This window comes from Saimiri boliviensis, chromosome 10 (assembly GCF_048565385.1).
Source record: "Saimiri boliviensis isolate mSaiBol1 chromosome 10, mSaiBol1.pri, whole genome shotgun sequence".
NCBI lineage: Eukaryota > Metazoa > Chordata > Mammalia > Primates > Cebidae > Saimiri > Saimiri boliviensis.
Genome location: NC_133458.1, coordinates 19,484,424 through 19,506,299, shown reverse-complemented (window position 1 = coordinate 19,506,299; position 21,876 = coordinate 19,484,424). Strand labels below are relative to the sequence as shown.

Here is a 21,876-nt window from a genome sequence, read left to right as displayed (position 1 = left end):
CTTTGTTAATGTTGACTCTTGTTCAAACGTCAGATTTCCAACCTAAGTCTTAAAAATTTGGAAAGACCCAGCGTACATGTGTTGCTTAGCAACGGGATGCATTCTGAGAAATGCGTCATTAGGCAACTCCGCTGTTCTGCAAACATCATATAGAGTGTCCTTACACAACCCTAGGTGGTAAGGTTTCATTTACCACGGTGGATGGTACTACTCTTGTAATAACATGAATCAAACACAAGCACATTGGGCCTAGATGGTGTAGCCTATGACAGACTTAGGCTAGATAGCCCAGCTGGCTGCCCCTGCGCTATAAACCTGCACAGCATGTTACTATTCTGAATACCACAGGCAATTGTTACACAATGGTAAATATTTGTGTATATATACATATCTAAACACAGAAAAGGTACAGTAAAAATATGCCATAAAAGATATGATACACCTATGCCTGGCACTTACCATGAATGGACCTTGCAGGATTAGAAATTAGGTGAGTCAGGGAGGGAGGGGTGAGTGAATGTGAAGGCCTAGGTCATTACTGTACATGAATGAAGACTTTATAAACACCGCACACTTAGGATACACTAAATTAATCAAAGCATACCTTTCCTTTGATAATAAATTAACATTAGCTTATTGCAACTTTTTGCCTTATAAACGTTTTAATTTTTTAACTTTTTGATTCTTTGTAATGATTACAAATGACTGTATTTAAAGTGAGAAAATAAAATTTACTTTTCTGTGACTAATAACATTTACATCCTTTTGAAAAAGACAGATAATTTCTATTCTTATTTTTGATGGGATCAAGGGCACAGAAGGTAAAACTTCAACAGTAAGAAATGACACAATATAGTGACATTACCTCCCAATTGAACCTATAATTGGGAAATCAATATTTGAAGCTAAAGTATGACATGCTTTTGGTGTTTGGTTGTGGTAGGGTCAGCAGGACGCAGTGGCTCATACTTGTAGTCCCAGTACTTTGGAAGGCCGAGGCTGGCAGATCCCTTGATCCCAGGAGTTTGAGACAAGACTGGGCAACATTGCAAAACCCCTCTCTACAAAAAATACAAAAAAATTAGCCAGTGGCATGTGCCTGTAGTCTCAGCTACTTGGGAGACTAAGGCAGGAGGATCGCTTGAGCTGGGGAGGTTGCAGGTACAGTGAGCCAAGACTGTGCCACTGCACTCCAGCCTGGGTGACAGAGAAAGACCCTGTCTCAAAAAAAAGTAAGAAAGAATAAAGAAAAGAGAGAGAGAGATCGAGGGATCATGCCACCTCATTCCAGCCTGGGAGGCAGAATGAGACCTTGTCTCAAAAAAAACAAACAGAAAACTACAACAGAAAAAGAACGCTATGATTCAGAAACAGTTCCTTTTAAAGGAAAAAACTAAGAATGCCTGACACTGGGTGATAGATAATAAATAGAAATGTATTGGCTGAGAGTTCTGGAGGCTGGAGAGTTCAAGACCAAAGTGCCAGCACCTCACAAGGGCCTTCTTGCTACGTCACCACATGATGGAAAGGGAAAGAGCAAAGAGCACAAGAGAGCACCCCTCCTCGCCTGAGCCCTTTTGACAATGCCATGAATCCATCACTTAACAACTCCCATTAAGCCCCACCTCCCGACACAGTTGCACTGAGGATTAAGTTTCCAACACGTGAATTCTGGGGGATACATTGAGACCACAGCAATTCCCAACAAGAAAATTTCTATTATCAAAGTCAACAAAGACTTTCATACTACCAAATTCAATAGACATTTTGCCCTATTATTTCATCTCTTTCAATACAGTTGACTACCACCTCCTGCCATAAACATTTTCTTCTCATGGGGTTTGTGATATCTCATGACCCTCTCATGATCTGTGGCCGCGTATTCTCTGCCAGTCTCCAAATGTTGTTATGCCCAGTCCGCTGCCCTCAATATTCTTGTCTTACTAGCTACACACTCTCTATAGGTGACTTAATCCAATCATGTGGATTTAAGACCATTTTACATGCTAATGTCACCCAAATTCTGTCTGTAACTATGAACTCTCTCTGAGCTCCTGACTTCTCTGTTCAGCTGTCTCCTTCAATATCCACTTGAATGTCTGGTGGGCATTTCAGAGTCAAAATATCCAAAATGAGGGGCCTGGTGCAGTGGCTCACGCCTATAATCTCAGCATTTTGGGAGGCCAAGGCGGGCAGATCATGAGGTCAGAAGTTCGAGACCAGCGTGACCAACATGATAAAACCCGTCTCTAAAAGTACAAAAAAATTAGCTGGGTGTGGTGGTGCATGCCTGCAATCCTACCTACTCTGGAGGCTGAGGCAGGAGAATCACTTGAACCTGGGAGGCAGAGGTTGCAGTGAGCTGAGATTGCACCACTTCACTCCAGCCTGGGTGACAGAGTGAGATTCCATCTCAAAAGAAAAAAAAAAATCCAAAATGATGTTCCAGATTCCTAGCCCCAACCTCAGGAAATGCTTACCACTACCCACCCAAGGGGTCTAGGAATCATCTTTGATTCTTTCATGTCTCACTCCCACCACGCCGCCTCATTTCCAAGTCAACGTGAAGGTGTGCTGGTTCCGCTTCTCGTCCGTGTGCTAATCTGTCTCCTTCTTTTCCTCTCTACTGCAGCTGCCCCAGTCCAGGGCACCGTCAGTTGCAATAGCGCCTTAGGTTGAGTTCCTCAGAAGCAAACTCTGAGATGAAGAGACTGTATGCAAGAGTGATTTGGTTTGAAGTATAACCAGGGAAACTGATAAGGGAGTGGGGAAATGTGGCTGAAAAAATAAGAGGTTACACAGATGGGAGGTAGAAAGCAGAATCCTACAGAGAGCAACTTGGGCTGAATGCCATAGAAAGCTCTGGAGACAAAGTTGTTCACATCTCAGAATTACATAGCCAAGAGGCAAAGTAACAAATATTGATACTTGCAACTTTAGCTCAAAGGCTGCCCCAGTGTGGGGAGCAGGGTGTAAATTCCTGGGGACATCTAATTGAGTAGGTACACAAGTCCCAGGAGCCTGAGCTCTGTCTGCTAACAGATGCAGGTGTCAGCTGTACAGAGTGAGAGGACAGTGCTCACGGAACAGGTACAGGTATCCCAGCGGGCATGGGCAGGTGTCTCAATCCAGTTGGGCTGCTACAACAAAATACGTTAGACTGGGTGAGTTCCAAACAATAGACATTTATTGCTCACAATTATAAAGGCTGGGAAGTCCCAATTCTATCATTTTAATTCCCAGATATAAATAAAATGAATTACGTTTATTCTTTTTTTTTTTTTTTTCAGCCAGGAGATGAAGTATACCCTAGAGATGAGAATGGCAACTGGTTATATCACAAGTCAAATCTGTGTGCCACTTGGGAAGTAAGTTCAAACGCGCTTCTGATTTTAAAAGATTACATTTTAAAAACTGTGATCTGATTATTGCTGTCAGATTTATGGAGAGAGATGCACCCTTTACTTCTAATGAAAAGTAACAGAACAGGCATTTCTAATCCTAAGTAGAGGTATATGAAATCTCCACTTCTGGGTACTAAATAATTCTTACTTTTGTTTTTCTGCAATGCCAAAGAAAAGAGAGAGGTGTGGAAGGAAAAACAGTGTAAATGAAATATGTTCTAATATAAAAGTAATTAAAATATATGAATGAGATAAACTCATAAATTAAAAAATAAATCTTAAATTGTTAATATGATGCCTAAAAGAAACAAACTTAAAATGATACATAAAAAAACTGGAAAACAGGCCAGTTGCAGTGGCTCACGCCTATAATCCCAGCACTTTGGGAAGCCAAGGTGAGCCGATCACCTGAGGTCAGGAGTTCAAGACCAGCCTGGCCAACATGGTAAAACTCCGTCTCCACTAAAAACGCAAAAACTAGCCAGGTGTGATTGGCCATGCCTATAACCCTGGCTACTCAGGAGGCTCAGGAAGGAGAATTGCTTGAATCTGGGAGGGAGAAGTTGCTGTGCATCGAGATTATGCCACTGCACCGTAGCCTGAGCGACAGAGCAAGATGATTCTGTGTCAAAAACAATTCTGTTGTTTTTTTTTTTTTTATTTCTGGGCAACCTGTTGGCTCTTTTCCCAGGATCACAAGAGTAGACAACCATAGGAAAATAACAATTAAACTCTTATGGATTCATGGCAGGGCAGGATATTTTGAACTTATTTTCTTAGCGGTGGTGTGGCAGCTCTGACCTAGAGTAGAAGGCAACTCAACAAGCAGAAAGAAGATAATACAGGAGAGGAATGGTTGGTCTTTTTGCATTTCCTTCACCCCTGCCATAGCCTGAGAACAAATATTGCCACAGAGGTGGAAACTCAGGACTCATTCAGGTGTTTTCAGGAATCAAAGCAGAGCAGCCTTGAAATTCTGCACTTGTGAAAAGCTGAAGAAGAACGTGAGTTACCACCTAACCTCTGGCAGTTTTTTTCCCACCGATCCTATTCCAAACTCCAAACGCTTGGAAATTACACCCTGGAAAATACCTCTTTCTATATACTTGCCTCTGAGGTGACAGCTGAAGGTCTGAGCCGTGGACTTGTTTAGAGGGGTGAGGAGGAATGATTTGTTTTCCAGTGCCCGGGGCTCTGTCCAAAAGAACACACAGTCGCTCCTGACCTCATTGGAGCCAATCAGGTTTGGACATTTTGAACATTCTCCTCTAAGAGACTGCCTAAGAGGACAGCCAGTATCCCCAGGAAAAAAAATGAGTTCACCACCCAAAGTAACAAGGCATTTGTTTCACAAGAAGACAAATGCATCTCAATTATTGATTCCAACATGAACAGAACAGAGAACCAGGATCTTCTAAAATTAACCAGTTAAGATATTAGAGAACATAAGAAAAGATATTAGCAATACGAAACTTGAACAAATAACTTTTTAAAACAAACAAAAATAATAATTAAACAAATAAAAATACAATGCAATAGGTTGGGATAAATAGAAGAAAATGGTCAAATTGAGATATCAGAATGAGGAAATTGCTCAATATGAAGAAGAAAAGAACAAGAAACTTTTTTAGATATGAAGAAAAAGCTAAGAAATTCAAAGAATAAAATGAGAATTTTCCAATCTACACAACTGGAGTCTAAGGAAAAAGAAGAAAAGGGGAAAGAAAACAAGAAGCTGCGCACAGCGGCTCATGCCTGTGATCCCGGTGCTGTGGGAGACCGACGCGGGAGGATCACTTGAGCCCGGGAGTTCAAGACCAGTCTGGGGAACACAGTGAGACCCCATCTTTACAAAAAAGGAAAGAGGTAATAGTTGAAGAAACACACACACACACACACACACACACACACACACACACACACACAGAGATCTTAAAGGGATCATGGAGCACAAAAGAGGAAAGACGGGGAATGTCACGGGTGAGGTGGCGTACACCTGTAGTCCCAGCTACTTGGAATTCTGAGGTGGGAGGACCACTTGAGGCCAGGAGTTCAAAGCCACAGTGTGCTCTAGTCATGCCTGTGAATGGCCACTGAACTCTAGCCTGGGCAACATAGCGGGATTTCGTCTCAAAAAAAAAAGAAAAAAATCTAATATTAAAAAAATGTTAAAACTTCGAGAGCATAACAAATAAGCCAATAAAAGAGGCAAAATGGAATAACAAAAATAATCCAAGACAAAGCAGAAAAAAAAGAGAGGCAATAAATAGATGAGAAAAATAGCAAACAAAGGGCAAGATGGGAGATTTAAACTCACTAATATCAATTATCACAGTATATATAAATGGTCTTAGCGCCCCAATTAAAAGGCGTAGATTGTTAGAATGGATACAAACCAAATCCCATTATATAGTATAAACAAGAAATTCATCTTAAATAAAAAGTCACCTAGTCACCTACAGGTTAAAAGCAAAAGCCTTTTCAAAAAGCAAAAGGGTAGAAGAAGATATATTAAGCTAACACTAGTAAAAATAAAGCTGGAGTTGCTATTTTAATATCAACGAATACTTCAGAGCAATGAGGATTACCAGGGATAAAGAAGATTATTATATAATGATAAAGGAGTCAATCAGAACATCTATGCCCCTAACAACAGAGCTTCAAAGGACATGAACTATGAACTAAGAGAACTGAACAGAGAAAGAGAATAATCCACATTTATAGTCAGAGATTCTATTAAAAGGATATCATATTTAAATGATAAATATACAGAAAGCCCTATAGGATAGGAGATTTAAACATTGTGAAACTTCTTTATCTAATGAACATTTATAGAACACTTCCCCCAAAGTATGAGCGTTATTTTTAAATTGCACATGAAACATTTAACAACATAGGCCATTTTTTGAGACATAACATAAATCTGAGTAAGTCCTCAAGTATTTTAATTATGCAATATATGCTGTCTGATCAAATGAAAGGCACAGATGTAAATAACTCATAGACCTAAAAAAATTAAAATATTTATCTAGATGTAATTTATACATTAGCAACACAAGACTGGAAATTATTTTTAAAAACAATATTAAACATTAAATATTCAGAGATAAATCTAAAAAAATATGTGCAAGAGCTATACAGTAAAAACTACAACTAATTACTGAAAGAAATCAAAGATGATCCGAAATTCAATGGAAAGATATACCATGTCCCTTGATCAGAATACTCAAGATGTTAATTCTCCCCAAATTCATCTTTAGATTCAATATAATCCCAGTCAAAATCTCAGGTAATTCCGAAATGTATATGGTGCCTGGTGCAATGGCTTAGGCCTGTAATCCCAGCACTTTGGGAGGCCAAGGCAGGTGGATCACATGAGGCTAGGAGTTCAAGACCAGCCTCAGAAACATGGCAAAACCCTGTCTCCACCAAAAATACAAAACTTAGCCAGGCGTGGTGGTGCCCATCTGCAATCCCAGCTACTTGGGAGGCTGAGGCGTAAGAATCGCTTGAACCTGAGAGGCGGAGGTTGCAGTGATCTGAGATTCTACCACTGCACTCCAGCCTGGGCAACAGAGTGAGATTCTGTCTCAAAAATAAATAAATAAAATAAAATAATATTTATATGGAAGTACAAATAAACCTACAACAGCCACAACTTTTTGAAAAAGAGCAGTAGCCGAGCAGTGGCTCATACCTGTAGTCCCCGTACTTTGAGAGGCTGAGGCAGGAGGATCACTTGAGCCTAGGAGTTCGAGACCAGCAAGGGGAACAGTGAGATCCTGTCTGTACAAAAACATAAAACAATTAGCCGGGCATGAGGGTGGCATGTGCCTGTGGTCCCAACTATTCAGGAGGCTGAGGTAGGAGGATCACTTGACCTGGTAGGTTGAGGTTGCAGTGAGCTATGCCACTGCAGTTGAGCATCAGTGACTGAGCAAGACTCCATCTCAAAAACAAAAAGCAATAAATTTGGAGAAATTATGCCAATTTTTTTTTTTTGAGACAGAGTTTCATTCTTGTTGTCCAGGCTGGAGTGCAATGGCACCATCTCGGCTCACCGCAACCTCCGCCTCCCAGGTTGAAGTGATTATCCTGCCTCAGCCTCCCAAGTAGATAGGATTATAAGCACGTGCCACCACACCTGGTTATTTTTTTTCATATTAGTAGAGACAGAATGTCATCATGTTGGTCAAGCTGGTCTTGAACTCCTGACCTCAGGTGATCTGCCCACCTCGGCCTCCCAAAGTGCTGGGATTACAGGTGTGAGCCACAGCGCCTGGCCAATTTATACTAATTTCAAGAATTATTATACGACTATTGAAATTATGACAATGCCATATTAGCATAAAGAGGAACATATAGATCAATGAAACATAAGAGAGTATGTTAAAATAGACCCATACACATATATGGTCAGTTGATTTTCAGCTGAAATGCCAAGGTAATTCATTGCGGGAGGGATAATCTTGTATGAAAACTGGCTCATATCAGCTTGCAAGAACCTGTTTGCATGCCGGGCGCGGTGGCTCAAGCCTGTAATCCCAGCACTTTGGGAGGCCGAGGCGGATGGATCACGAGGTCAAGAGCTCGAGACCCAACATGGTGAAACCCCATCTCTACTAAAAATACCAAAAATTAGCTGGGCATGGTGGCGCTTGCCTGTAATCCCAGCTACTCAGGAGGCTGAGGCAGGAGAATTGCCTGAACCCAGAAGGCGGAGGTTGCGGTGAGCCGAATCGCGCCATTGCACTCCAGCCTGGGTAAGAAGAGCGAAATTCCGTCTCAAAAAAAAAAAAAAAAAAAAAAAAAAACCCATTTGCAAACCTCTTCCTCACTCCACATTCAGTGATGTCAGGTTGTTAGCTTGAGTGTAGCCTGGTGTGAATAGTTACATCACAGACATTGACAAATGCTACAAACTGGGAAACTTTTTTCTCCCTGGATAACTGGTTGTTAAACATTTATCAGTATTCCACTGGAGGTGTTCATGATCTTGATTGTGATGATTTTACTGGGTATGCATACATTAAAATTCCTCAAAATGTACACTTCAAAAATGTGTAGTTTATTTCACATCAATTATAACTCACCAAACTATAAGGCAAAAATGATGCATGATAAAAAGTTCCACATTTATGCATGCTCAGAAATTTTGCCTCATAAAGACACACACTGGAAATTGTTAGGTCTGATGAATGTACTAAGTAAAAGGAACAAAAATCTAACAGATGCTCTAAAAAATGTATGAAGTGAAAGTGATCAAAGTATGCATTATCTATAAAAATCTTTAAGATCAAATAATAAAAGGAAAATGAACTTAATACATTAAAATTAAGCTTATATATATACTATTAGCATACAGATGTTGAGGGGAGATCAAGGAATGCATAAGCATGCTAAGTTATTGTCTTTATTAGAGAACTTCTTATAACTAATAAAGACTTAAAAAGAAACAGAGTAAGTGGGATAAACTGAAATAAATCAAGATGGTAGAAACGTCTAAATATATGTATGGTTGCAATAAATGTAGATAAATTAAACTCACCTAGACAGAGATTGACAATTTAAAAGGAGACACCTAAGCATAAAGACATGTGAAAGTTAAAACTTTACAGAAAAAAAGTCAAATGCCAGAAAAAGTTGGTATTACTATATTAATATCATATGACAGACTTAAAAATTAAAAGCATTATTAGGGACAGAAAAGGTTGTATACAAGGATGAAAGATTGAATTTAACAAAAAGATATACTAATTTTAAGCATACATGTACCAAATATCTTCAAAACATAGAGAACAAAAAATTGACAGAATATAGGAGGACACTGGCCAAGACTGGTAGCTCATGCCTGTCATCCTAGCACTTTGGGAGGCCAGGGTGGGAGGATCGCTTGAGGCCGGGAGTTTGAAATCAACCTGGGCAACATAGTGAAACCCCTCATCTCTAAAAAAAATGTAGGCAGTGTGTTTGCACATGCTTGTAACCCAGCTACTCAAGAGTCTGAGAAGGGAGGATCTCTTAAGCCCAGAAGTCAAGACTGCAGTGAGCCAAGATCCCACCACAGCACTCCAGCCTGGCAGACAGAGCAAGATATTGTTTCAAACACACACACACACACACACACACACACACACACACACACACACACACAGAGGCAGGAGAACATTGATAAATCACCAGTATAGTAGGAGATTTTCACATATTCCTTTCAGTTTTTGACATATTCTTTCTGTTAATTTTGACATATTAATTTCAGTTACTGAGAAGCCTAGAAGAGTTAGACCTAATTTTATAGACAACATGTGTGTATATATATTTACATATATATATGCATGAGAGAGAGAAGAGGGACAGTGTTACATCCAAAAATGGGAGCATATAGCTACTTCATATATACCAGAATGTTTATAACAATTGCTGGCCGGGCATGGTGACTCATGCCTGTAATCCCAGAAATCTAGGAGGCTGAGGCAGATGGATCACTTGAGGTCAGGAGTTTGAGACCAGCCTGGCCAACATGGTGAAATCCTATCTCTACTAAAATTTCAAAATTAGCTGGGTGTGGTGGCAGGTGCCTGTAATCCCAGCTACTTGTGACTGAGGCAGGAAAATCACTTGAACCCGGGAGGCAGAGGTTGCAGTGAGCTGAGATCGCAACATGGCATTTTAGCCTGGGCAACAAGAGCGAAACTCTGTCACACACACACACACACACACACACACACACACACACACGTGTGTGCGCCCAGGTACTATGGCATAAAGAATCAAAACATTTCAAGAAATAGAATCATTTTTTTAAAATGTTTTTGAGACACAGTCTCACTCTGTTGCTCAGGCTGGAGTGCAGTGACAGTTGTAACTCACTGCAGCCTCAGTTTACCCAGCTCAAGTGGATCCTCCCACTTCAGCCTCCTAAGTAGCTGGGACAACAGGCATGCGCCACCATGCCTGGTTAATTTTTGATTTTTAGTAGAGACAGGGTTTCACTATGCCTCGGCCTGCCAAAGTGTTGGGATTACAGGTGTGAGCCTGAGATCACTAATGTGCTGATAAATACCTTGAGAAAATACAAGGAAAAGATAGGGCATACAAATATTTTCCAAACTCAGTCATAGAATTATTGCCTTTTCCCACCGTCCCTCTTTTACTTTTTTCACAGGATGCTTATTAACATACCCAGGAACTTTCCTTTTTAAAGAATTCACCGACACCCTTCTAAAAATTCATTCTTGCTTCTTGCGAGGCTTGTTTCTTGACCTGTTGACATTTACTCTACAGGCTATGGAAGCTTGCAAAGATGCTGGCTTGGTGAAATCCCTGGGAGTGTCCAATTTTAACCGCAGGCAACTGGAGCTCATCCTGAACAAGCCAGGACTCAAACACAAGCCAGTCAGCAACCAGGTACAGCCTAATAGCTTCCACTGGGGTGTGGGGAGTGGGGGCAGGACTTACTAACACCAAGAAGCCTCAGCCGGGAGTCGGGAAGGCTCAGGATTGCTCCACCTAAATCTCATCATGGGACCCTGTGCAAGTCTTTAGCCTTCTTTCTATTGGTGTCACTTAATAAACAGACTTGGAAGTTCAAACCCAGGCAAAAGTAACCAAAAATGTTTTTGAAGAAGCAATAAGGGAGATAAGAGTTACCAGATTTTAAGATAGAGCATAGAGTCTTTAAAGTAATGTAAGAGTAGTACAAGAACCAACATATGAATAAGTGGGAAATAACAAATAACTCAGAAACAGGCTCAAGTATAATAAAAAGCTTAATACAGAAGAAAGTAGCACAAACTAATGGCAAAGGGATACCTTTTCCAGTAAATATTGTGAGAAAAATGGCTAACTATGTAGAAACAAACCTAGATCTTTGCCTCATAACTGCAAGGTTAATGTATCTCTGATCAGGAGCTTAAGAAGAAAGAGAAAATTATTTGTACATTCTACAAAAGAATTTTAGGTTTCTGAAGCTGCAAACGGAAGACAGAAGAAGATAGAAAAGGAAGCCATAAAAAATCATAAAGAAAACTTTGATGAATTTAATAGTACAAAAATGCTAAACTAAAAATACTAGGAACAGTTAAAGAACACACAAAAATAGATAACTATATTTTGTAACATAACAAAAAAGCCTCATGTCCTTGTGAGTTAAGAGTCTAGGCCAGACGCAGTGGTTCATGCCTGTAATCCCAGGACTTTGGAAGGCTGAGGCAGGCGATCATGATGTTGGGAGTTCAAGACCAGGCTGACCAACATGGTGAAACCCCGTCTCTACTAAAAATACAAAAATTAGCCAGGCATGGTGTTGTGCACCTGTAATCCCAGCTACTAAGGAGGCTGAGGCAGGAGAATCACTTGAACCCAAGAGATGGAGATTGCAGTCAGCCAAGATCACACCACTGGGCAACAAAGCGAGACTCTGTCAAAAAAAAAAAAAAAGTAATAAAAATCAGTGAGAAAAAACGCTAAGGCTCAACAAAAAAAGGAGTAAAAGAAATGAACAGAACTTCACAAAAGACATATTGCAACACTGGTAAACATGAAAAATGTTAAACTCACTATTAATTCGAGAAAGTTAAATTCAAGTGTGATTTTCTACTGCACATCAAATTAGCAAAGTTTTTGTCTTATTAATATTTTTAAATATAATGCCCTCATGCAGGCAAGTGATGAAATGCTAGTGAGTGCAAATTGGTTCAACCTTACTAAAAAACAATTTGGCAGTACATATCAAGGCCCTTAAAAAATGTTCAGTCTTCTATTTCTAGTAATCTACCCTAATAAAAATATCAGAATCCTCAGACAGACTGATGTATGTTTACTACAGCATTGTTTATAATGGAAAAACAATGGGAACAACATAATACAAAAAATTAAGGGAATTATTAAATAAGTTACAAGACATTCATATTATGTGAAGTCTTAACAAAAGATGTTCTTGAATCAATTTTAAGGAAGCAAAATGAACAAGATATTAAAGGACAGACTAGGAGGTAAAATGCATACAGTATGAAGGAGATTCTATTAATGAAATGGATTTTATTGAAGAATAGTTTTTTAACTATAAAATTGCATTCAACAACATGGTCTTGATTTTCTGCTCTGCTCTCCAATGCAACTATATAGGTTGAGTGCCATCCATATTTCACCCAGCCAAAACTCCTGAAATTTTGCCAACAACATGACATTGTCATTATTGCATATAGCCCTTTGGGGACCAGTAGGAATCCATTCTGGTAAGTAAAGCTTCAGGAAGTATTTCCTTTGCCGTAGAGGGTGAGGCTTGCGGGAATTACTGTACTTCAGGCGTCCCCAGACTTTTTACACAGGGGGCTAGTTCACTGTCCCTCAGACCGTTGGAGGGCCACCACATACTGTGCTCCTCTCACTGACCACCAATGAAAGAGGTGCCCCTTCCTGAAGTGCAGCGGGGGGGCTGGATAAATGGCCTCAGGGGGCCGCACGCGGCCGGCCCTCGGGGCGTAGTTTGGGGACACCTGCTGTACTTGATTGGAATGCCTTTCGGTTTGCCTCTGCAACCTCTTCAAGTCACTATCTGTATATATGAATTAGAGCTTTTCATACTTTCCTCACTGAGATGTTTTAAGATCGATTACATTATAGGTATGAAATTGCCTATCAGTACCTGCTATATAGGACTGGTCAGTAAATGTTAGTTTAATTATTATTTGACACAGGAGCTTCTATGGCCATGTGTGGCAAATTTTGAATTTTTTTTGATCTCTGTATTCAGTAGTGATACTTCTCCTACGACATGTTCCATAAACTTAAGTAAAAATTTTTCTGCTCTAAGATGATTCCAAAAGTTGTCTCTCTATTTCTTCCACTTCAGTCTTCCTGCCTTTCCCTATTAGCCAGCTCTCTCTGTAAGACTCATCAAAAAATATTATTTACCCTCTGAAGGAGGCAGCTCCATAAACTTGCCTCTTTTGATCTTCCCATGCTAAGAGTAACTCTCCATTCAATGCATACTCTGCACTCAAAGAAACTGGTTACAGGTGACCTGCAGTGTTGGGGTAGGTTCCTGGGTGAATGGGAAGACAGAGGAGGAGGGTGGCTGATTCACCTTTGGTTCTCATTGAGCAAACTAATTATGATTCATGTTTTGATATTTGTAAGGGTGGATGTTTCTATTCCTCCTTTGTTAAAGGATACACTTCTAAACTCACTGGGGGAAAAGTACAATAAGACAGCAGCTCAAATTGTTTTGCGTTTTAACATCCAACGAGGGGTGGTTGTCATTCCTAAAAGCTTCAATCCCGAAAGGATCAAAGAAAATTTTCAGGTAAGAGCATTGTTTTTGGAAATGTGAAAAGATGGGTATGTTTGCTATGTTTGCTTTTATAGAATGTTATGTTCAGCTTGACAAGAAATTTGTAATACTCTCACATTTTATTTTATACCAGCTTTTTGACCTGTGTAGCCCGTAACTAGGTTTAACTTTCACTGAATTTCAGACAACTGCTAGTACTTCAGAGACTGCTTTCCTACTTGTACACTATCCAGTTCCCTCATATTTTCTTTGTCCTTATCTATTTTTTATTTCTTTAAAAAAATTTTTTTGTAGAGACAGGGTCTCGCTATGTTGCCCAGGCTGGTCTGGAACTCCTGGCTTCAAGCAATCCTTCAACCTTGACCTCCCAAAGTTCTGGGAAGATAGGGGTGAGCCACTGTACCCAGCCTCTTCCCTTATCTGTTGGCTCTTGGCACTGCCTACTAACTTCTCTACCCACACAACAGAATTGAGAGTGAATAAAACTTGGAATTCATAATAGTCAAACTTCCACCTTCTTAATGGCTCTGGTAAAAGTTGAGGACAAATTTGAAAATTATTGAAGAGGACCATTTAGACTTTATGAATGCTAAGTGCCTTTATTTCCCTCTACAAGTGATCTATGACCTACATTGTAATTTCCAGATGAAGAAATAACTAGACAAAGGGGGAATTCATTTATTCTGCTACTACCAAAGACTAAACAGCTAGGCAAATACACCCATAGAAAAGTACCATATAAAATCAATTACCCATTAGTTAATACTTTATATTTCAAAAGTAAATTGTTTAGCCTTACTCATAATTAAAGATAAATAAAAAATAAGATACTAGTTGTCCCTTCGTATCAGAAAATAATCAAAATACTTGATAATATCTGTGGAAATAGTATATGAAAATATACTATTATTAGAAACATTAATTGGTATGAAATTTCGAAGAATAAGGTATCATTATTTCACATTCATCAAAATTCAAATGTACATATTACATGATTGATTCATATGTGGAATCTAAAAACGTTAATCACACGAAAGTAGAGAGTACAATAGTGGTTACCAGAGGCTGAGGTGATTGAAAAATACAAAATATTAGCCAGGCCTGGTGGCACATGCCTGTGGTCCCAGCTACTTGGGAGACTGAGACAGGAGAATCGCTTGAATCCCGGAGGTGGAGGTTGCAGTGAGCTGAGATTGCTCCACTGCACTCCAGCCTGGGCGACTCCATTTCAAAAAAAAAAAGAAGAAGAAGAAGAAAAGAAAAGAAAAAAGGAATAAATGTCAAGAGATCTATTGTACAACAAGGTGTCTATAGTTGATGATGATATAGTGTATTCTTGATATATAAATATAAAGAGAGTTCATGTTATGTGCTCTTCCCACAAAAATAACTATATGAGGTAATGTAGTTGTTAATTAGCTAGATTTAACCACTCCACAATTTATAGATATGTCAAAATATCACGTTTTATAGGATAAAAACATACCATGTTATCTGTCAAATAAATTCAAATACACATATCCATTGACTCAGCAATCTTATCCTATAGATGTATTTGCACATATATACATGTATCCACATACACACAGAAACACACAGATGTTTATTATAGAATTATTTTTATAATTTTTTAAAAACTCAAAACTATCTTCAACCAGACTTTATAAAACAAGCTATGACATTCATACATTGAAATATTATGTAGCCATTTAGAAATACAAGTACTAGCATAGGAAGGTATCCATAATATTAGACAATTACATCTTCATACCTTTTTTGCTACATGAGAGAATGCAGCTCAAACTTTAGCAAAGAGAAAAAAGATAATTTATTGGCTCACATAACCAGAAAGTCCACAGATAGATCAGAAATGGCTAGACACAGGTACTCAAATGATTTACAGAGATATTTAGTTCGTTTTCTCTCTCTCTCTCTCTCTCTCTCTCTCCCCCCCCACACACACACACACACACCTTTCTCCTTTCTCTCCACCCATGTGGTGGCACAGACAATTCCTAACAGCTCCAGGATAATCAATTACTCATATTCAGTGAAGAGTGAAGGTGATCAGACACAAAGGCTTCTCTCAGGGTCTCTACCAATCCCTGATTAGCTCTTTGTGAGTCATCCTCTGATTAGCCCCCTGGGCTACATCCCTACTCTGGTGCTGAAGGAGGTAACAGGGAGCTCCATTGGAAGAGGGAAGGAAAGTTCACACACACACACACACACACACACACACACACACACACACACAAAGGGAGGAAAAGATGCTGAACAGTTACGTCAACTCCTGACAATGCTTTAACATTTGCCAAAATGCCTCATACTAAAAAGTGACTGACACCCTTTTCCACAATCTTAAAAGAGAAAGAGATCAACTGCATGCCTAATGTGTAGGTTCACTGAAGACTAAAACAAGTTTTAATGCACTTTTCAGGGACTGAAAAGTTTGCTGTTCAAAAATTACGAGAGAGTGTTACAAGTGACCTTTGCAATGGAAGGCATTTGAACTTTATGGCATGTAGCCAGTGATGATTTTGTACCAGAGAAAATGCCACTCTCCTTGAAATTTTCATTGTAACTAATTCTGTTACATTCCATATGTTTCCATAGCCTTGATAAGAACAGAATGGATCTCAGAGGTTACATATTCCAAGAAAATATAAAAGGGACATAGATTTAGAAGGAAAATGAGAATGAAAATCACGGCCAATTCTCACTCTTTTGGGAATAGATTTACTCAATAACCATGAATTTTGCTGGATATGAAACCAAGAAGCAACAAAATTAAAAATTATGCTCCCTTAGAATGAAGGCAAAATAAACTATTAAAAATATTTTAAAAGAATGGTAAAGAGCAATAAAACATAAAGAATAAAGGGAAAAATATTTTGATGATAAAAGAACAAAAAAATATATATGTAATAAAAAGTTAAGACTGGGCACAGTGGTTCATGCCTGTAATCCCAGCACTTTGGGAGGCCAAGGCAGGAGGATCGCTTGAAGCCAGGAGTTTGAGACCAGCTTGGCAACAAAGCAAGATCCCATTGTTTTAAAACGAAAAAAAAAAAAAAAATTAAGGTAAACCATAAGTTTAGGCTGGGCATGGTGGCTTAGGCCTGTAATCCCAGCGCTTTGGGAGGCCAAGGTAGGTGGATCACCTGAGGTCTGGAGTTTGAGATCAGCCTGGCCAACATAGCAAAACCCCATCACTACTAAAAATACAAAAATTAGCCAGGCATGGTCGTGGGCGCCTGTAATCCCAGCTACTCAGGAGGCTGAGGCAGGAGAATTACTTGAACATGGGAGGCAGAGGTTGCAGTGAGCCAAGATCATGCCGTTGCACTCCAGCCTGGATGATAAGAGCGAACCTCTGTCTCAAAACAAACAAACAAAAACCATGAGTTTAAAAACTAGATAAAACTAATGGTAGAAATGAAGAAAACTAATATGGAGCCAGAATATTTTAAAAGTTAAAATTAAAAATGTATGTATGAAATTATACCAGGTGCGGTCCAGCTTTGTTACCATCATTTTTGTTACCTACACTGTGTTGAGAATAATAGTAGATTAGAGATCATTTTTGTTACCATCATTCATTGTCCTCCATTCTTTGAAGATGTTATCTCTGGGCTGACTTTCACTTTCTCTAACACTCTTCTTCTCGTAATTCTCTGTGAATTCGACATCCACACGAGTCATTCTGTGCCCTTACCTGACAGCTCTTTGACTTCCTCTCCCATAAGAATCTTGTCCTATGTATTTGAACCATTCATTCCCATGGCTATCCCTTGGAAATTGCAATGACAAATGCCTAACAAATCCTCCATAGCCTCAACTTCAAACATCTTCCTTTCTTTCCTACACTAGCCATTCTTCCTCTCTACTGTGTAACTCCCACCAGCACACACATAGGTAATAACCTCCTATCTTAAAAAATAAAATCCAATCTAGACTCACTTTCCTCTCTATTATCCACTTCTCTCTTTCTGTTTCAAACATCTTGAAAGAGAAGTTATTCCTGATGCTTTGCATTCTCTTCCCCCACTATCCAGTGAACCCATTCAAACCAAACTCTCACCCTGACCATCCACTGGAACAGCCCTTGGCAAACTCACCAGTGACCTCCACATTGCTAGATCCTGTAATTCTGAGTCCTTGTCCCACTCGATCATTCTACCACATCTGATACAGTTGACATTCTCTCCTTCTTCAGACATTTACCGAAATGGAAAACTGTAGGAGAAGCAGTTTGAGAGGGACCCTCAGGAGCTCGGTTTTGTAATATGAGATCCTTATTCACTTAGGATAATGTGTACAGTGGGAGAAAAAAAAAAAAAAGACCACTGAAAATCAATCCACATAAAACAAGAAAAAAAAATTACATAGAAATAATGTACAGAGGATGAATTTGGAAGCTTATATTAAGATTGAAACCAAAGTTTATGAAAGTAAGTTTACTATTATTCTCAACACAATGTAGGTTACAATTGCATGTTTACTAACTCAGAAGAAACAGTGAATCTGTGTTGATTTTTTAAAATATGCTTCACAAAATTACATGACAACACAACAGGACATCCTCTATTTCACAAAAGATTTGCAGAATGTCCATAAAGAGAACAATTCTTACAAAAATTTTGGAGGGCTTCATCTGAAGGAGATTTTTAATTCTTTAATGTTTTCAAGTCATGCTCTTTTGATATGTCTATCAAAGTAGATTTTAACTGTGCAGGATTCTTTTTTTAAAAAGATCATACCTATAATTAGAACAAATCATATTTTTCTAAGATCATTTTCCAAGATCATTTTCATTGATTTAATAAAATCCTGCATCTTTGCAAGATTTGCAACCTCACTTTGCCATTAGGTTACGCTATATATTTACTGGATTAGAAGCTGACCCACCAAGACTTAAAGGGCAGGACTAGCATTTAGCAAAAAGGAAGCCTCAGTAAGGATTCATTTTACAGGCAATTCATTCATTTTTGTATTGTGCAAGTTTTTGATTCCTTATGTAAACTCAAAAATGCCAATACGTAGATAATAAATCATTTTTTAAAATGGTTCTCTGAAAAGAGTACTTGGAAAGAATCCATGGAGGTATAATTAAGTAAATTGTATTCCCCCTATACAATGAATACCATGGCTAAATGAATAAAGTCAGGCTGCATATTGTGATAGAACCATCACTGAGGTCACTAAGATATTATGTGAATAAGGGAAAGTTGTAGAATCATAAAGATATGGTCCAATGACTGTATTTTCCTCTTGATGTGTGTAGTGTTTGGAAGGAATATCTGGGAAGGGAAGTAAGACTGGGATGATGAGTGACAAGACTTTCATTATTTATTCCGTGTAAGTCTATGTACTTCTACAGTGTTTCATTTCTTTGCAAAGACCATATATTTATATACTACTTATATAATTAAAATCTATTAGTCATTAAATATGTTAAAATAAAAGTTAAAGGATAGAAAGATAAAATAATAAAGAGAAGATAGGTTATATACCAATAACCCAAATGTTAAAAATAAAAGGAAGTGAAAATAAAATATATAAATGATAATAAAAGACAATTATAAACCAGAATATTAATAAAGTATGAAAGCTAAGAAAAATAAAACAATGAAAATTAGAATAAAAAGGTAGAAGAGACATCAAAATGATGAGAGAAATCATTTCAACATAGCAAATTAAAAGTTAAAAACAAAACAAATTAAAATTTTTTAAAAAAGCAAATTAGGCTGGGTGCAGTGGCTCATGCCTATAATTGAAGCACTTTCGGAGGCCAAGGTGGGAGGATCACTTGAGCTCAGGAGTTTGAGACCAGCCTGGGCAACATGGTAAAACCCCATCTCTACAAAAAATACAAAAATTAGCTGGGCATGGTGGCAGGTGCCTGCAGTCCCAACTAGTTGGGAAACTGAGGCACAAGAACAGCTTAAACCCAGGAGGTGGAGGTTTCAGTGAGCCAAGATGGTGCCACTGTACTCCAGCCTGGGTGACAGAATGAGACCCTGTCTCAAAAAAAAAAAAAAAAAAAAAGCATATCTAGAAACTCAGAATTTTCTAAGGGTAAGATAGTAGTTCAGAATCAAAAGCTAAGCATCTCATACAGAAATAAGAATTCTTCACATTTGAGATTTTAGGAGATTTCATTAACATTTGTGGTTTCAGAGCATTTGGAATTTCTTGTAAGATGTCCCCAGAAAGATGATCTTGAAGACAAAGGGCAGAACAGAGTAACCAGCATCACATTAGTGGGCAGCCCCCCAACACCAGCCTGACTCCTCTTAGACATTTGCAGATAGTCATGCATCTTTGAAAGGCTCCCACTGGTGGCCCCACTTTCTGATCCCAAGCTTGACCTCCAAAAATGTTCTATTATTTCCATGACTTCAGATCTTTGACTTCTCTCTCACTGAAGAAGAAATGAAGGATATTGAAGCCTTGAATAAAAATGTCCGCTTTGTACAATTGCTCATGTAAGTCTGGGGATCATTAATGGGGTACTGGCCTGTAGTATTGAATAGTCATGTGTCAAGCAACAAGATTCATATAAAGCCTGACCTATGTCCATAGCACCAAGACAAGGCATGGTGGGCCACATGTTCTGAATGTTAACAGGCCTGGGGGAAATACATCCACTACAGGACCTTCCACTACTCTACACTCTCACCGAAAAGAAGAGTCCTGGCATGTGTGGCATTCTATGACTTAGGTTAAGGCATACAGGCTAAAGAACCTGAGGAGAATTAATTCATTACATACATATGCTAAAACAACAGCAGCACAAATGTCGAAACTTATTTATTTATTCCTAAATATCAAAGTGATGCACAAATTAGAGCAAAGTTATTTTGTAAAATTTTTGAAAAAGAGGCATGATGATGTTGTAAAAAGAGCACCAGGTTGAAAACCAAGAACCAGCCGGGCGCAGTGGCTCATGCCTCTAATCCCAGCACTTTGGGAGGCTGAGGCAGGCAGATCATGAGGTTAGGAGTTCGAGACCAGCCTGGCCAACATGGTGAAACCCTGTCTCTACTAAAAATACAAAAATTACCTGGGTGTGGCGGCACACACCTGTAGTCCCAGCTACTCAGGAGGCTGAGGCAGAAGAGTTGCATGAATCCGGGAGGTGGAGGTTGCAGTCAACTGAGATCACACCACTGCACTCCAGCCTGGGCGACAGTGCAAGATTTCATTTCAAAAAAAAAAAAAAAAAAGAAAGAAAGAAAGAAAGAAAGAAAACCAAGAACCTAGTTTTAGACAAACACTTTCTTGCCTATAAGATTTTTGTTTCTAGCTCTACCTATTAGCTCTAGTCCCACAAGCAAAATTCCATATACTCCTTTAAAATCTCAGGTTCAGCTAACCAACTGAAGTAGCTCTTTATTCTCTATTACGGGCCCTTTAAAAAAGAATATCGTTTCTATATATGTGTGTACAGATCTACACACACATACATATATATACTCACATACGCACACATATGAATGTCTTTCTTCTTAATCATTCTCTATTAATCTTTCCAGTTCTTCAAGTCACCTGAATAGTCATCTTCATCTTGAATCTTTAAGTGAGCATTCAGAAAATCCTAAAATGATTCATATAGTTTGGATACTTACTTTATTAATCTCACTGCTTTTCATCAGAAAGTATACTGACTGGACTATTACTGAATTTCTGAATTAATAAAACAACTTCCTAGTGGAAAATTTCCAGGTGGGAAATTGACATCAAAAGGCACCACCCAGCCTCAAGAACAAAAGAGTAGCAAAAGAGTAAACACAAACACATAAATAATATTTTCCCAGAACTAACAGTTACAGGCTTATTAATAGCTCTTGAAGATAAATGATGTCTATTGAATCAATCGTATATGGTTAAGAAGAGAAGCCAGGTGCAGTGTCTCATACCTGTAATATCAGCACTCTGGGAGGCTAAGAGAGGAGAATCACTTGAGGCCAGAAGTTCAACACCAGCCTGGACAACATAGCAAGACCCCATCTCTGTAAAAAATTTTAAAAATAAGCTATCGTGGTGCCACACACCTGCAGTCCTAGCTACTCAGGAGGCTGAGGTGAGAGGGTCACTTGAGCCCAAGACTTTCAGTGAACTATGACCATACTCTAGCCTGGTAAACAGAGTGAGGCCCTGTCTCTCAAAAAC

General features: G+C 38.8%; 1 protein-coding gene across 2 annotated transcripts in view; it reads left to right on the top strand.

Annotated features, from left to right (window-relative positions):
• The window catches only part of AKR1D1 (aldo-keto reductase family 1 member D1), a 42,459-nt gene that overhangs the window by 18,602 nt on the left and 1,981 nt on the right, over nucleotides 1-21,876 (top strand). The window contains exons 4-8 of one of the 2 annotated variants that reach the window (XM_039473040.2): nucleotides 3,291-3,368; nucleotides 10,689-10,811; nucleotides 12,531-12,640; nucleotides 13,545-13,710; nucleotides 20,107-20,189. In XM_039473040.2, coding sequence (XP_039328974.2) covers nucleotides 3,291-3,368; nucleotides 10,689-10,811; nucleotides 12,531-12,640; nucleotides 13,545-13,710; nucleotides 20,107-20,189 — 560 coding nt within the window. The remainder of the gene's footprint in view (nucleotides 1-3,290; nucleotides 3,369-10,688; nucleotides 10,812-12,530; nucleotides 12,641-13,544; nucleotides 13,711-20,106; nucleotides 20,190-21,876) is intronic. The other variant, XM_039473041.2, reaches the window with a different exon arrangement.